The following is a 17,079-nucleotide window of genomic DNA, read 5'->3' on the forward strand; positions in this document are numbered from 1 at the left end:
GGAGAATACCTTCTATCACTGGGCAGCATCTCATAAAAGTAACTTAATAGCTTTGAATAGTCCTTCCTAAAATGGAAGGTTCAATGTCTCCATCTAAATATTTACACTGCATACATCCTCACAGAAGCCACACTTTATCCAGCAGTTTCTGGTCCATCTTGTTGAAAGCTGGCATGGGGGAAGTGGCTGTAATATTAGGGACATAAGTCTTGGGCCAATTATGAAACCTGCATTGTGAAAGAAAGATCCTGTCCAAGAATCTTTATGGCATATTTTACTAATTCAGTTTCATGGAAGCAAATAAATATGGGACTAAAGTATACTAACTTTTTTTTAAAAAGAATTACAGGAAGAAAAGTAAATGGGTCACACTTATTCTGGTTCTCTCCAAAATATTTTAGGACAGAAGCAATATCTAGTATATTAATAATAATGAAAAGTAATAATAAACATCATAAATGCTAGGTCTTTTTGAGAAGACCTCCATCTGGGAGTCTTCTTGCAAATCACTCCCCTAAGGAGATAAGCTTTTCCCTGCTACAGAGGGCTAAGCCCTGAAAGCTCCAGCTGCTGCAGCTGGTGCCTGCAGAGAGAAGATGCAGAGGCCTGCCTCCTAGGGCACAGGAAGGGATGGAAACAGCCGAGTGCCCCTCACTCTCTCTCATTAAAAAACACCATATGCCCAGGGCATGCTCACCAAGGTGTTTTTCACTACAGGTTGGGCTGCTTAGCTCATCTGCTTACAGACAAAATTCTCTTTAGCATGCTTATTAAAAGTGCAAGCTTATGCTCATCCTGATGTTGCAGTTCTAGGGCAGGGGCCGAACAGGAATCTGCATTTTCAGTCAGCACTCCAGGAGACTATGAGGTACCCCACGCTGAGGCTTTGAGATGCTTTGCGAACCACTGGCTTAAACCAGTATTTCTCAAACTGGGATCACTGGATGCCCTATTGAAAGTTCCAAATAGTTATTTTTTTACATTTTGCACTTTGTTTTTGATAACTTTTCAAATATTAAGAGCATCCTGAATAATGTGGATAATTGTATAGCCAAATACTTCTGCAACACTTCCAATGAAGTTTTACAATCAGGTTCTACTTCTAATTTGGTCTCAGGCCACTGAGTCTTTACTCAGCCTTTACTCAGATCCAGACCTGATCCGAACATCCATACCAGAGCGAAGCCTGAATGATATCCCTTCATTCACTCAGGAAGGGAGTAGAAGAAGGAAACGAGCAGATTTTGACAAAGGACATCAATGTACTAAATGGGAGGTGGAGGGGGGTAGTCTATAGGACGTTCACTAAAGAGTGAGGAAATGGACTTGGAGCCCAGAATGAAAGACTTCTCCAAAGCCTAGGAGGTGCCACACATGAGGCAGTGGCTGAAAATCTGTGTGGATGAGAGCAAGAAAATGAGGGAAGAAGGAAGACAGGGAAAGGACTCAGATCACACAAAGGAATTGGAAGGAAGGCAGCAAAAGAGACTGGGGGAAAGGTCAGAGACTGAGGGGATAACCAAGAAGGAGAAACATCAGGGAGATAAAGGAGGACAGTTTTGAGATGAGAACAGTCTCCATGTGAGCTGGTGGTGTCCCTGATTTTACTGCTAAAAGAAGTTAAGTTAAAATAGTCTGTCCAATATGATATCACTTGTTCAATAAAAACCCGTGTATACCAAAATACACACAGAAATTTTCTGAAAGCAAGTAAGAACAACAAAAACAGAAGCCTGCAATTATCTCTAAGACTTAGAAATGTAAGGTTGGGTCAGGAGAACTTAAACTTTTTATTTTACACCATTTTATTATGTTACATTTATTTATTTTGAACATATATCATTTTCTCACTAATGTTTCAAGGACTGTTCGGCAGTACAACACTGAAGTACCCAGGAAAACAAGAAAGATGAGACTAAAAAGAGTTCTTTTGGTTGTTGTTGGTGACCTTCTTCGGAACAGTTTCAGGTCAGAATGTTAATACTGACTTCCATGGTCTAAAGCATTGCTTCTCAAGCCTTAGCATGAATAGGAATCACTTGGACATCTTGGTAAAATGCAGATTCTAATCAGTATGTAGGTCTGGGAAGGAGCTTGACATTTCTAACAGGCTCCCATGTGATGTCCTGGTGGCTGGTCTAACACTATGCTTTTGAACTACAAGGAAAAGTAATCAGAATGCTGGGAATGGAGGTGAGTACCCAGAGACCACTACTTCTCAAAGAATGCTCTGTAGACGATGAACCCTACACTGCACTTTAATAAAAGATTCTGCAATCAAATAGGTGGAAATATACTGCACTCCCACTCTAATGAGTCACACTGGGTATTAGTGTTTTATTGAGAATTTTTCATTTGTTTTCAACTAAGACATTCCTAAAAGGGTCAACCTTGCAACAGTGAAAATTTATCTACCCTGTCATGTTCTTGAGAGGCCATCCTTGAGGGTGTGGGGAAACAAAATAACAGGAGAGCAGGAGCTCAGGGGGTGCACAGAGAAGGGAAACTGGAATATGATGGAGCACATCTGGTCTTCAGTGCAACAGCAGCAGACATCTCCGAAAGGTAAGAAGCTCCATAAATAGACCTTGTCAGGACAAGCACATGCCAGTAAATAAAGCCCAATGTTCCTTGACAGTATGTGCTATGATGTCAGATATTTGCCAAACCTCATTCTAAATATTTCTGGACCTTCCCAAAACTTAGCCCAGCACCAGCATTAGCAGGATAACTTCAAAGCCAGGGAGAAGAGAGTACTTGTGTATATATGAACTTGAATGCATTTACACTGCCAGAGGCTTGAGGAAACCACAAAAGCTGACCTGACCCCACTGCTGCGGGGAGCTGCACTTGACTTGAGTGCAACCCTCCTGTCCACAGACAGTGATTAAGAACAGCCTGGGGGAGGCTGCTCCTCCCACCCGCTGAGGTGGAGCAGGTGAGACCAGAAGAACCCCAGGGCTCCAATAACCTGCTGGCAGCACGGAGTCATCTGCGCAGCACCGCCAGCGCTCGGCTGCCTCAGAACAACCTTTCAGACTCTCTTCATAGATAATGAGGCTGAGAGCGCCGAGTTTCAGTGGGAGACTGGATTTCAAAGGATCCCTCAGTGCGGAGGAGAGCAGAGACTATTCACCGTGGTATGCCTTAATCATTTGAAAAGACTGCCACTTTCTCCTTTCTAATGTCTAACGTGGCAGCAGAGGGTCCATGCCATATGGGGCAACTTGCACAGAGATTAGAATGGTACCAGAATCAGCCGTAAAATACGCTCTGAAGCCTTTGCATTCACAGCGGTACTTTTCCATCACCTTAGCTCTTTATTGGAGTTTGGTTGCTCAGTCAGTCCTGCTGCGGTACTTATCTCTCAAATACACTAGTGAGGGGAATGGGCCTGCACAATACCATCCTCTCTTTATTAGACTTCAGATTTCCTTACTTTTGAGGATAAACATATTTGAGCAGTGCTGTGCACATGTCACCATTTCACTATGGGGATGCTAATCAGGGGATAAAATAGAAATACATGCCTGTTACAGTGCAGTGATATGAACCCATACTCTGAATGACTCAAGCGCTCCTGCTTCAAGCTCCCTGAAAGTTGCAGGGCCCTGTCCCACCACAGTCAGAGTGGTGGCAGAAGAATCCAAATTAGTTCTAATATTCATGCAACAAATACACATTTCCACTGCTAAGTCTGTCACAGAAGAGCCTCCCTATTGCACACACTAAATATACTTTAAACTCTCAGGGATGAGTTATTTGGGATATCAGGAGTCAATTATGTCAGCCCCCACGTGATGCCACGTGTCTAGGTCACCAGTAACCACGCAGCAGGGTTATCTTTTCATTACATTCCTCCTGTTTCCCCCTTTGCAATGTGTTCATTTGAAAGAATTTAGAAGCGAGCTTCCAATCTATAATGAGAAAGATTTTGTCCTCTATTTTTATATGAGGCACTTTAATTGCTACTAACATTGAAGTTAGCATATAAACAGGAAGGAGGGTGTCACCCTCAGAATCATTTATCCCTAAAAAGAAAAATACTTCTAAAAAAAAACCACACACACACACACAAAGCAGAGGAGTCGGGGAAAAGAGGACCTTGAACAGAGCTGTGCTTTCAGGGTTTGTTTTCAAGTTCTCCCCAGGATCTGGAGAGAGATTGTATACCTTCAATGTAGCCCCATTAACTAGACTGTGAAATGCCTAATTTATTACTGTTCACCTGACTTTAATTCCCTTCCTGAATTCCATAACACAGCTGCAATCCAGCGTGGAGGATGACTTGGGGGTAAGAAAGCCCCAAAGACAAAGTAATGACTTCCATTTTTTCTGAATTTGAAGACTTCATTCAACTTAAAAGATCTCTCATAGGGAAAATATAATGGCCAGATTAAAATCATTCTAAGTAAAAACTGACTTTAAAATTAGTCACCTTAGGTCTCACCGAGGGACAAGAGAAACTCTATTGTTGTGGTTGCTTTGTTTTTGGTTAGAGAAAGGATGGCACTGAGATCCTCTTGGTCCGTTTAAGAAGCACGTTTGGTTGGCAAAATGGAAGTGCTAATGGTGGGTTTCAGCACCTAGAGGGACTGTAAGCCCACTCCATCACTGAGGCAGTGGGAAGCCGGAAATGAGCCTTAGACAATAACAAACCCCATCCCATCCCAAGTGAGGAATTCCAGTTCTGGAAGGAAAGGGGGGACACATTCACTCATTCAGGAGATCCTGGAGTGTCCACAAAACTGTTTACTATTGGAGATGCTAGGGTTCAGCCAGCCAGGCGTAGCTCACAGCACACGGTTTTGCCGTGGAAGTCCCAGCTAAGAATCAGAATCCTCTCTTCTCCCCACCCTCTTTGGAATTGTTCTTGGCCAACTGTTTGACCAATCAGGACCTGACTACAGGGCTGAGCCAGACCAACGCCCCTCTGTTGAGTATCTTGGCGCACCCAGGGGGAGAACTGTAAGCAGACAACCTACTTGAATCAAGAACGCTGTCACTTTACCTTTTTGCTTATTGATAAACAGCAAAGGGGGCATGACGCCAGGGCCCCAAAGCCCGGGGGCCTTCGTGCCCTGGGAGCTTTGGTCGGAACTCGCTGCTTCTACGGGTGTCTGTGGCGCGGTGGGCCCCTCGGGGGCGGGGGCAGGGTCTCCGGAGGGCAGCTCCGGGCTGGCTCGCCGGGCAGCCGAGGGGAAACTGAGGAAGGGCTCCTGCTCTGCCAGGCCCCGCCGGCTGGGGGTGCGCTCCTCGGCCCGGGCGCGCGGCTCCTCCCGGATGGCGTCTAGGACACCTGGCTTCATCGGTGGTGAGTCCTGCTCCCGTTTGGGGCTCTCCTCTGAGGCGGAGGAGGCGTCGCACGACTCGATGATGAGCTCGCTGTCCAGCTCGGCCTCACGCTCCTCTCTCAGGAGGCTGTACTGGATCGACGGCGAGGCTGGCGACGGCGGCGGGCCGCCCACGTGACCAAAGGTCACGTAACCCGAGGGCAGCGCATCCTCAGCGGCCAGCGGGTCCTCGGACACCAGCTCGATCTCCGAGTCCCCTGACTCCGCGCTGCTGGCCTCGTGGTCCAGGGGACTGGGGATGGTGGGCAGCCCAGACCTGGCCTTGGCCTCAGGCCTCTCGGCCCTCTGGCCCGCTGGCCGTGGGCTCTCCGTTGTCTCGTAGGATAACCCCTTTGCTTCCTTAATGGCAGTGATCAGCTCATCCTCGGAGATGCCGCATTTCCCCTGGGATTCTGCAGCAGATGGTTCTGTCGTCCCACAGAGCGAAGAAGCGCCAAAGAAGCACACAAAAGGACAGACAGATGGACAGGGAGAGAAGAAATAAAACAAAACTCCATTAAGGGAGATATTTTCTCCTTGCTTAAAAAACACATATCTTATTAGCCCCCAAAATAGTCTGTTTCCAGGGCTATGCTAGAAAGGCCACCTGAACTAAAAGGCTAATTACTGTTATGGCCCAATTAATCAGTGTTTCATATACCTATATCTTAATTTAGCTATTTTTAAAAATAACGCAGCAATTTCTTAGCAGTAGAACCTGGCTGATTTTTCTGTTTCAATATGGGACAGATTCTAGAAGTCATGGTTTTAATTTCTAATCCGCCTCTCAGGGAAGTTTTCCAGTATCACAGATTTCACCAGATAATCCAGTGTATGCTTGTGTGCTAAGTCGCCTCAGTCGTGTCCAGTCTTTGTGACCCTATGGACTGTCACCTACCTGCCAGGCTCCTCTGTCCATGGGATTCTCCAGGCAAGAATACTGCAGTGGGTTGCCAGGCCCTCCTTCGGGGATCTTCCCGACCCAGGGATCAAGCCCACATCTCTTATGTCTCCTGCAGTTGGTAGGCCTGTTCTTTGCCACTAGCACCACCTGGGATGCCCCAATCTGATATATATAACTCTCTAATTTGGCCCACCAGTGTCAACAAATCTGTAATAGCTCCTTGTCCATGAACTCCTGTCCATGTTCCCTGCTTCAGTAAGACAAAGAAAGCTAATTTGGATCCTTATGTACAACATGCTTTCCGACCTTCACATTTTCCATAAGAATCAACGCATTTATTCTGTTTTAGTGAAAAGTGTAACAAAGTGGAGCAATATAAGGAATAACTTTTTGCCAGTTCCACTAAGCAGGCTGTGCAGACCACCATACTGCACAATCCCATAGGGCTTCTAATGGTAGAGTCCGCTGTCATTCTTTTTTCATCTCTTCACCTCCTCTTGAGAACAAAACCCAACAGTCACATCCTTTGGGTAAGTGCCTGCCTTCTGTCTGATGTATATTCAGATGGCTCCCAAACCTCATGGGCAATCTTACTGATATTTCTCTCTTAGCTGAAATTACTTGGGATGGCCATAACAACAGTTTTCAAGAGCTTCGTTTTCCCCTTGCCAATACAACAGGGCCTTATGTCAGAATATCCTAGACAGCGATTTCTGGCCCTTTTGTAAGCAAGAACTACTTGTCATTTCTCCAAAGCTTTGAGGTCACTGGGAGGGTAAAGGGTAGGCTATCAATGGCTAAGTAATTTGTCACTTTAGGACTATGGGTGAACCCCAGTGGATAAAAGAGTTTAGCTTTGTCTGATTCTCTAAAAGCTAAAATGATTTTATTCTTTATCCATGTATCATTCATTCATCTATTATTTACTGACAGCCTTCTATGTGTTAGGCTCCCTTAAAGGCGCTTAGGATGTATTAGTGAATGAAACAGGAATCAAAATCTCTGCTTATATTGTAGTGGGAGAAGAATACAATACACAAATAATGCATGTAGTAAAAAAGTACATGGTGTGTTAGAAGATGTTAAGTGCTATGGAAAAAAAGTAGAGTAAAGGGATCAGGAGGACTGTGACAGGACGGGGATGAGTTTGTCATTTTAAATAGGGTAGTCAAGATAGGTTTCATTGAGAAGGTTATCTATATTCAACACTTGAGAAGGTGAGCAAGTGATTCATGAAGATACCCAGAGGAAAAGCATGCCAAGCAGAGGGAACAGACAGTACAAAGGTCTGGAGGTGGGACCTGCAATGATCTAGGTATCAAAAGGAGGCAGTCATGTCTGGGGCAAAGTGAGTAAGGGGGTAGGCAAACAGGTAAATAGGAAAAGAGGTAAAATGCATTCAGGGAAGTGGGGTCATCATGTAGGATCTCATCAGGCTTTTATTCTGAGTGAAATGAGAAGCCATTGGAGGATTTTGAGTAGAGAAGTTATATGATTTATGTTGTTGGGTTTTTTTCAATAACTTAAAACAAGAACCTCATTATCTCAAGCACAGTTTATGTGTAAAAAGATGTACTGCATGATCCTTAACTCTATTTTTATAGAAGTTAGTTCCTTAGTAAGTTGTGCACATGTGATTTCAAACAGCATAAAAGTGTAAAAGTTACATTAATTTGCAATGATAGGGTAGAAGAAGGAGGAAGAAGATAGGAAGTAGAGGCCAGTGTGAATGAAGGAACAGCCTGTACCTCCAGAGCACTATCACTAGCAGCAGCATCACAGCTCCACTTGTTGAGCATTTTCTGGGTTACAGGCACTTCATACATGGGGCTTAGAGTCTAGTGGCAATAGGTAAAGTGACTTGTCCAAGATCACTGTACTGGTTTTTCTATCTTTGCCTCCTTGGACTTATTCCCATCTTTCTCTGCCCTGTTCTCTGTTCTGAGAGGCTGACCTACATAGAAGGTATTACTTGGAATTCCTTCCTCCCTGATTTCTGGTTGTTTTCAGCCAATAGCAATCACAGAAGAGGTGGAAGGAGGCAGATGTTGGGGTATTTATACCTCTTGCTGTTTCTGAAGCTCCAGGCTTTGGGAATGCTGTTCTTTCCCCTTCCTGCTTTGGGTCCAAGGTACTAACAGATCCTTAATGTTGCCAGTCCTTGGGTGCTTTACCATTTTTTGTTGTTGTTTTTTTTTTTTTTTTTTAACTGTCTTTAAATGTCTTTACATTCGTAAATAGCCATTTCTTTTAACCCTCTTCAGTTACAACTTTTGAGTGTGTCACTTTTGTTTCCTGTAGGGCCCTGAATGATACAGCCACATGGTTAGAAATGACTTGGCTTAAATTTGAACTCAAGTCTTTATGTTTCATGCATCTCTCACTATATCAGGCCACATCTGTTCAAAAAGTGAGTGGGGGTCTAAGATAGGACAAATTATATTTCAGAAAATGAGAAGAGGATAAATGAGCTAGATAACCACATGCAAAAGAATGAAGCTGAACCCCTACCTCATGTCATATTAAAAATTAACTCTACATGGATTCAGTCTAAATGTAAGAACTAAAATCAGAAACTTTAGAAGAAAACATAGAAGTGAATCTTCATGACCTTCGATTAGATAGTGGATTCTTAGACATGACATCAAAAACACAAGCAACAAAATAAAAATATACAAATTGGAATTCATCAATATTAGACATTTTTGTGCTTTAGAGGAAAACATCAAGAAAGTAGAAAGACAATCCATAGAATGGGTTACAAATCATATACCTTATAAGGGACTTATATCTAGAATCTATTAAAAATCATTACAATTCAATTATAAAAAGACAACCCAGTTAAAAATAGGCAATAATTTGAATCGACATTTCTCCAAGGAGTATTTACACATGACAGAAAAACATACGGAAATATGCTCAACATCATAATTCACCAGAGAAGTAAAATCTAAACCAATGAGTTACTACTTCGTACCCACTAGGATTCCTAGAATGAAAAAGTCAGAGAGAAGCTAAGTGTTGAAAAGGATCTGGAGAAACCGGAACACTCAGCCACTGCTGGTGTGAATGTGAAATGATCCAGTTGCTTTGGAAACTAGTCTGGCAGTTTCTCAACTATTTAGAGTTTCCATTTAAATCAGAAATTCCACTCATAAGTAGAGAATTGAAAACCTATGTCCACACAAAAACTTATACACTGTGTTCATAACAGCATTATCTGTAACAGTCAAAAAAGTGAAACAACCCATATCATATCCCCAGTACCAGGTACAGTGCCTGGCACACAGGATGTACTCAACAAACAGAGCTCATGTGAGAATGACCTCAAATCATTAAAACAATGGTTCTTTTTTTCCTAAGGGTGACTTTTGGTCCTTTGGTCTTGCTTTGTTTATGTTTTTTTAATTGATTAATTTATTTGACTGCATCGGGTCTTAGTTGCAGCATCCAGGCTCAGTAGTAGAGTGTATGGGCTTAGTAGCCTCACGGCATGTGGGATCTTAGTTCCCAGACTAGGGATTGAACACACGTCCCCTGAATTGGAAGGCAGATTTTTAACTACTGGACGGCTGGGGAAGTCTCAGAACAGTGGTGAAACTGTTTCTGAGTTGTGTAAACATAAATCTGATCCCGCCGCTCTTCCCTTCCTTCTCCTCACTGATTCTGAGTGGTGTGTGGCTCAAAACTGCCCTCAGAAACTTTGACTTGGTAGAAGTTAAGTCTTGATGGGGCCCAGGCATCAGCGTTTTGTAACTCCAAAGGTGATTCTAAAGATCACATCCAGTTAGGGTTGACAGATTTAGCAAGTAAAGATACAGGATACTTAGTTAACTAGGACTGTTTGATGTTCTAGGAAATATTGATGTTTTTATCTGGCAACCCTATCTCCAGCTGAAAACCACTATGTTAGAGCATTCAGAAAATAAGGCTTGAGGATGTGGTTTATTTAGTCAAAGGTAACAATGGTAGGGGCTTCCCTAATGGCTCAGACAGTAAAGAATTGCCTGCAATGCAGGAGACCCGGTTTTGATCCCCAGGTCAGGAAGATTCCCTGGAGACAGGAATGGCTACCCACTCCAGGATTCTTACCTGGAGAATTCCATGAACAGATGAGCCTGGCAGGGCTACAGCCCATGGGGTCGCAAAGATCTGGACACAACTGAGCCACTAACACACATGCATGGTACCAGTGGAGTGTGGGAGGAAAAGGTCTGGTAAGTTTCATGTTGGGCAAGTAAATACTACTTTCAAAAAAAATCATCTTTCTTATGAGTGAAATGGGACTCAGTAGATATTGTAGACATTACCCTCCATTCTAAAAGTGAACTAAAAGTTTAACAAAGTGCTAGGAGAAATCAGGGGAAATTTTAGAGCAAAACAGAGGTTTTCCTACCCTTGTTAAAAACTTATGGGTTTATGTCAAGACTGACACTGGGCTTCCCAGGCGGCACTAGTAGTAAAGAACTGCCTGCTACACACAGAGATTTAAGAGATGTGGGTTCGATCCCTGGGTCAGGGAAATTCCCTAGAGGAGGCCATGGCAACCCACTCCAGTATTCTTGCCTGGAGAATCCCATGGACAGAGGAGCCTGGTGGGCTACAGCCCATTGGATTGGAAAAAGTCAGACACAACTTAACACAGCACAAGACTGACACAGCAAAGCTAGAGAGTCATTGACAATTAAACAGAATATAGAAACTGAAGGTTAGAACCACCTAGCATGGGAAGGTATGTTTGCTGCTGCTGCTAATTTAAAGTGAAGTCGCTCAGTCGTGTCCGACTCTTTGCGACCCTGTAGACCGTAGCCCACCATGCTCCTCTGTCCATGGGATTTTCCAGGCAGGAGTACTGGAGTGGGTTGCCATTTCCTTCTCCAGAGGATCTTCCCGACCCATGGATCGAACCCAGGTCTCCCGCATTGTAAGCAAGACACTTTACCGTCTTTCCTTCAGAAGGAAAAAAGGAAAGTGAATATGGGCCGGACACAAATTAGCACAGCACAAGACTGACACAGCAAAGCTAGAGAGTCATTGATGATCAAATAGAATATAGAAACTGTGAAAGTTAGAACCATCCAGCATGGGAAGATTATGTTTGCTGCTGCTACTAATTATGATGCTTTAATTTAGACGGAAAAAAAAAGGAAGGTGAATATGGGCCAGTCTATCAAGTCACAGATGCCAGTGTCCAACCGTGAGCAGTGGTGACATTCAGCCCTCCCCTTTGTTCCCAGCTCATTCTCCACTTGTCATCCAGAAGGATCTTTTAGAAACACAAATCTGATCCTGCCACTCTTCCCTTCCTTCTCCCCACTGCGGCCACACTGACTTTCCAGCTGCTCCTAGAGCACTCAGAACGTTCTCTGGGCCTCTGCACTGGCTGCCAGCTCAGCCTGGCACCTCTTCCTTGTGTCTACAAGGCTTGTTCCTTCACCCTACTCAGGTCTCTGCCGAAAACCACTGGCAAGGAAAAGCATTTCCTCATGACTGCCCCCATCACTCTCTTACACTCTACCTTGCTTTATCATTCTTCATAACCATTATAACAACCTGATAGTATACCATTTATTTATTTGTATGAACCCAGGTCTTCCCCATTGCAAGCAGACGCTTTAACCTCTGAGCCACCAGGGAAGCCCTATTTGTATGTAAGTCTTGTCAATTAAAATGCAAACTCCATACATGGAGGAATCTTATGTTTCACCACTATATCCACAGCAGCGATGAAACAATACTTGACATGGAGTAAATGGTCATTACATGTTTGTTAAGTGAAACAATGAATGAATGGCATTCTTTCCCAGATTAAAATTATCCAATGGTTTCCCAATGCATTTGGAACAAAATTCAAATTTTTTGCTCTTGCATGTGAAGCCTTGAATGCTCTAGGCCCTGTCTACTTCTCCAATTCTGTTATGTCTCATACTTCTCCCTTGCTCCTTTGTATCATCTTTCAGTTCCCAAGGCTCTATTGAGCCTTGAGGCCTGTGCATTAGTTGACCTCTAAACCTTGGGTCCCTGTTAATCCTTTTCTTTGAACTGTGGTCTTCTTCTCATTCAGATTTCAGATCATAGATTACAGATCTCAGGTCACAGACGCCATCCTTGACCTTCTCACACCCAACATTCTATCACTGTTTAGTGTTCACACTCCATGAAATTACACTGTTTATTTATGTGCTTCCTTTTACTGATGTCTCTCACTAGCAGTAAGCTCCACGAGGGCAGGGACTTTATTCACCTTGTTTACTGCAATGTGTCTGGTGTCTAGCACATGTCTGACATATAGAAGTCACTCAATAAGCATTCTGAATAAAAGAATAAATTTGCAAAGTGGGTAGGAGAATCACAGACCTCATCGATGCAAGGAAATAAACAGCAACAGTAGTTTTCAAAGAGTTTGAATTGATTTACTTTGTATTGCTATTTCTTCTTAAGGGACATGGGTGGTTTTATCATAGCCTCTTGATTGTTGATTATCTTTTCTTAAGATAACACCTCAAAGAACATCCATGACCACCATAATATACTTCTAGGTATGTGTGTCAGAAATAGCATGCTACAGATCAATGTTCTGGTGCCTCAGGGCACTTACTGTATTTTCCTAAAACATTTCGCTTGTATTCATGACTGATCTTTACTTAGAAGACACTTCCAATATTCGAGTTGTAAGAATTTTTACCTCCATACCTCCAGGTATGTTATTTAATATGATGAAAATAATTAAGTACATTGGAGAAAACTGCACAATGGAATAATGTATTGGATTGAAGAAAGTATATTAGACTCCTTGATTAAGATTTAGGGTCTGTAGCTAAAACTTTTCTAAATTATAACTTCTCCTGATTCATGATTCACATAATTAGAATTATTCCCCAGAGTTAGTTGACAATTTCCATATTTATTAAACAGTGATAAACTAAATTCCTTTTGTTTAGGATGATTGCCTTTTCCTCAGTTTCTATGTAGGGTTATATGTAATTCTTGGTGTTTGTCTTACCAGTTAGCACTGGAAATGGCAGAGAGACCCAAGAGATGAAATGAAGCCCAAATTCTCCAGTGTCTATGGGCATAGGGTCTCATAGTACCAGGGGCTCACAAAATGAGAAGGGGGTTAAGGTAACCTCTTGGCTCAGCTGGTAAATAATCCGCCTGCAATGCGGGAGACCTGGGTTCAATCCATGGGTGGGAAGATCCCTTGGAGAAGTCAAAGGCTACCCACTCCAGTATTCTGGCCTGGAGAATTCCACGGACTGTATAGTCCAGGGAGTTGCAAAGAGTCAGACATGACTGAGAGACTTTCACGTTCACTTTGGGATAAAAAGAATAAGAAAAGCCTCAAAGACAAGCGGACTCCTCCTATCTCTTTTGTTAATTTTATTCTTATGTGTCGTCTTATGACTCAGGGGTTATGGTGTAGTGGGTGTGTGGAGAGGGGAGCTGACCATCAGAGACAATTGTGTAATGGGACAAGGGACTTTCTCTTTCTGGAATAAACCTTACTTAGAATGTTTACTTGGAGTAACTGCAGAGAAAACCACTGTCCTATCCCATGCTGTCCAACGGGCACCAATAGATCATAAAACCCCAAGATCATGAGAGCCATATCTGATTTTGTCTTCTCTTCAAGATGCTCCAGAACCTGAGTCATGACAACCAAAGAAAAAAAATCCCTCATAATTAATGAACCCTATATCAAGTCTTTGGACCTCCTAGGTGGTTCAGTGGTGATGAATCCACCTGCCATTGCAGGGAATGTAAGAGACACTGGTTCAGTCCCTGGGTTGGGAAGATTCCCTGGAGGAGGGCATGGCAACTCACTCCAGTATTCTTGCCTGGAGAATCCCATGGACAGAGGAGCTTGGTGGGCTACAGCACAGAGTTGGACACGACTTAAGCGACTTCGCATGCACACATGCACACATCAAGTCTTTCTCACCAGCTTTGTAAACTGTAATTTTCACATAAGGCATGTGGCCATGTAAATAGACCTGAAGGAGCAGGGGCATTTCACCCTTCCCAAAGACTGGCTAAAGTTCTTCTGTACTCATCACCAGACAACCCCAGAGCTCTGAAACACAGCTGATAGTGTAGTTATCTTCAGAGTGTCAGTATCTTTACGTCACGGGATAATATTAATAGAAGGGTTTTACCTGCATGGCCAGAAGGATCATGAGGAGGCTTTGAGACTCAGTGGTGTCCCTACCTCCTGTTTTCAGCTGGGATAGGTCACACTGGAATGTGACTATTTCCCTGGTCATCTGTCCCACTGGAAGGCAGAGACTGATTTTTGTTTGCTTTTCAACTCCAACATCACCCGTGCTTATTCAAGTGCCTGACTAAAAGAAAGTGTGTAGAAAGTGTGTGTTAAGCAAATGAATGAATTTGAAAATCAGGAACTGGGTGCAGTGAAGCTTTTAAGAGTTTACAGTTGAATGAGTCTGAGGTAAGGTCAGGGGAAGGGAGGAATGGATTCCAAAATCTTTAGGGAAACAAGACAGGAGGGACCTCCGCTAAATACCCGCTCTGTTCTAACACTTGGACTGACTGCTTCATCAGGATTTAGAGCAATCACTCTTTAATCAGAAGGGTTTAGATCTGTTTTAAGAATTCAGTACAAGCTCTTTTACCTGAGGTTCTGAAGGTTACTTTTGGTAAATAAAAGAGGTTTGTAAATTACTGTGGGGTAGGGTCAGAATTCCAGCCAACTGAGGTAGGAGGAGATTCAAGATCTCTCGCTGTCTTCATCCTAATGCCCCCGAACATTCGAGAGCAGAAGAGACGTAAAGGCCCCACTCCCACCTCCTGCGAAGGGGTGGCACAAGATGGGGTGGGGAAACTCTGGCTACCACTCTGGACTTTCACTCAGGTCTGAGAGGTCCCCTTTGTGCTTGAGAAGATGTACTGATGTGGTCTAACAACACTCTGCCTTGAGTCAGAGTAGAAGGTTCAAGCTGAAAACGATCACAGCCTAGTGAATTCTGAACTATTAAAACTTCTAACCAGATAGAATTGTTGGATTAAAAAATGAAGTCGGAAGCAGAACTTCAATCAACTGAAAAGATGAAAAGGACAGTGTTGAGATTGAAGGGGGAAGGGAGGAGTACCCTTTGTTTAGGTTTCCTCTCACTGCCCATCCCCCCCAGACCCTAAGGTGCACCCTATCACCCTTCATTGTACAGACTTGGAGCTGCAGCCAAGGATGCAAAATGCCCTGTCCAAGGTGGTCCAATTGGTCTGAAGAGAGCAGCTAAGATGCCCAGGGAGCAGGGAAAAGAGCTACCCTAGAGCCTGGCAGCACCTCCCTCTCTACCCTGAACAGCAGAACTGCAGGAGAGTTTTAATGTTGCCAGTGTGTCATTTTTACTTCTCCCCTCAAAGAAAGAAAGAAATATTTTACAAAGCAAATCTGATAGGTCTTTTTTAAAAACCCCAGATGTCAACCATTGTACAATGGGCACACGACTGAAAAAGTTACACGTTAATTAAATCAGTTAAATTGAGATGGAAGTATTTTGAATGCAAATCTTCAGTCCTTAAAGTTCAGATTTCCACTCACCTGTTCCAGAAGATGGAGGAGTGACGGATCCTGGGCTATCATCTTCAGGCTCTGAGACGGTGACCGTGGGGACGGTGTCAGGACTCGGTTTCAGGCAGATATCTTGCTTCTCGGGGGTCTTCTCTGGGGTAGCGGTTTCAATAGAAGGCTCGATCTCAGTCAGCGTGATCTTGACAGGGGCGGCAATCAGAGGGGCACTGCGCTGTTCTTCAGAGATATTGTCTACATATGGCGCAAAGGTTGATTCTTCAAATAAATGGTCCTTGAGGATTTTCCCCTCCACAGGAATTGGTTTCTCAGCCTCACAGGTCTCTTCAGACCTTAGTGAGATTTCAGTGTCCTTATTCTTAAAGTCCAAGTCTTTCTCTTCCAACTTGGGGTGACATTGCTCCTGATATTTCACCTCCTCTGGCCTAGTTATGTCAATGTATTTATAGGCTTCTGCTTTCATCTGGTCCAGGGGGTCTGCTAAGATCTTGTTCACTTCAGCGGACTCTGCCGGAGTCATTTCTATTCCAGAATCAGAACTAAATAAGCCACGAGGCTCCATCCCAGGCACATCTGGTAAGGAGGATCCAGGGGGACGCAACTCCTCAGGGCTCTCTGAAGCAGTGATGTGGCCGTTTTCTTTCTGAAGAATTCCAGTGAAATATGTAGCATCCTCCCGAGGTGGGTAATAGATGTCAGAAATCAGAGACGTATAACACACTCCTTCCCCATCCTTTGCCACTGTTGAAAAGGTATGATCCATGGCCCTGGAGACATCCGATGCACCTATAAATCAAAACAGCAGTAGAGAGAGTGAGGGGGAGCCTGGCTTCATTTCTCCACCTGTCTAACCCACCACCCACCCCGGGCCTGTGCAGGCACAGCATCCTTTCTCCTCAAGACCTCAGAGTTCCCTAAGACCACTCTCATGTTGTTTTTCCTTGTCTCCAGCATAGCCCCCAGCACTGGTATGTTTCTGGCAGCAGACTGCGTGAGCTGCCACATCCAGAGAAGTTGCAGACAGACCCCAGATAACTAGAAAGTTGATTCTCAAAATCTACTACTTTAATATGCAGTGATTGGTTCTTACTTGGTATTAGTCAACAGAACATTTCTTTGTATCTAAGGCACTGCTGCTGCTGCTAAGTCACTTCAGTCGTGTCCAACTCTGTGCAACCCCATAGGTGGCAGCCCACCAGGCTCCCCCGTCCCTGGGATTCTCCAGGCAAGAACACTGGAGTGGGTTGCCATTTCCTTCTCCAACGCATGAAAGTGAAAAGTGAAACTGAAGT

The 17,079-nt window shown here is 43.8% G+C and overlaps 1 protein-coding gene across 1 annotated transcript in view; it reads right to left on the reverse strand.

Moving 5' to 3' along the window:
* The window catches only part of RTN1 (reticulon 1), a 246,237-nt gene that overhangs the window by 107,982 nt on the left and 121,176 nt on the right, over nucleotides 1–17,079 (reverse strand). The window contains exons 2-3 of the mRNA XM_027971902.3: nucleotides 15,800–16,573; nucleotides 5,012–5,761 (exon numbers count right to left, since the gene is read on the reverse strand). Coding sequence (XP_027827703.2) covers nucleotides 5,012–5,761; nucleotides 15,800–16,573 — 1,524 coding nt within the window. The remainder of the gene's footprint in view (nucleotides 1–5,011; nucleotides 5,762–15,799; nucleotides 16,574–17,079) is intronic.

This window comes from Ovis aries, chromosome 7 (assembly GCF_016772045.2).
Source record: "Ovis aries strain OAR_USU_Benz2616 breed Rambouillet chromosome 7, ARS-UI_Ramb_v3.0, whole genome shotgun sequence".
Taxonomy (NCBI): Eukaryota; Metazoa; Chordata; class Mammalia; order Artiodactyla; family Bovidae; genus Ovis; species Ovis aries.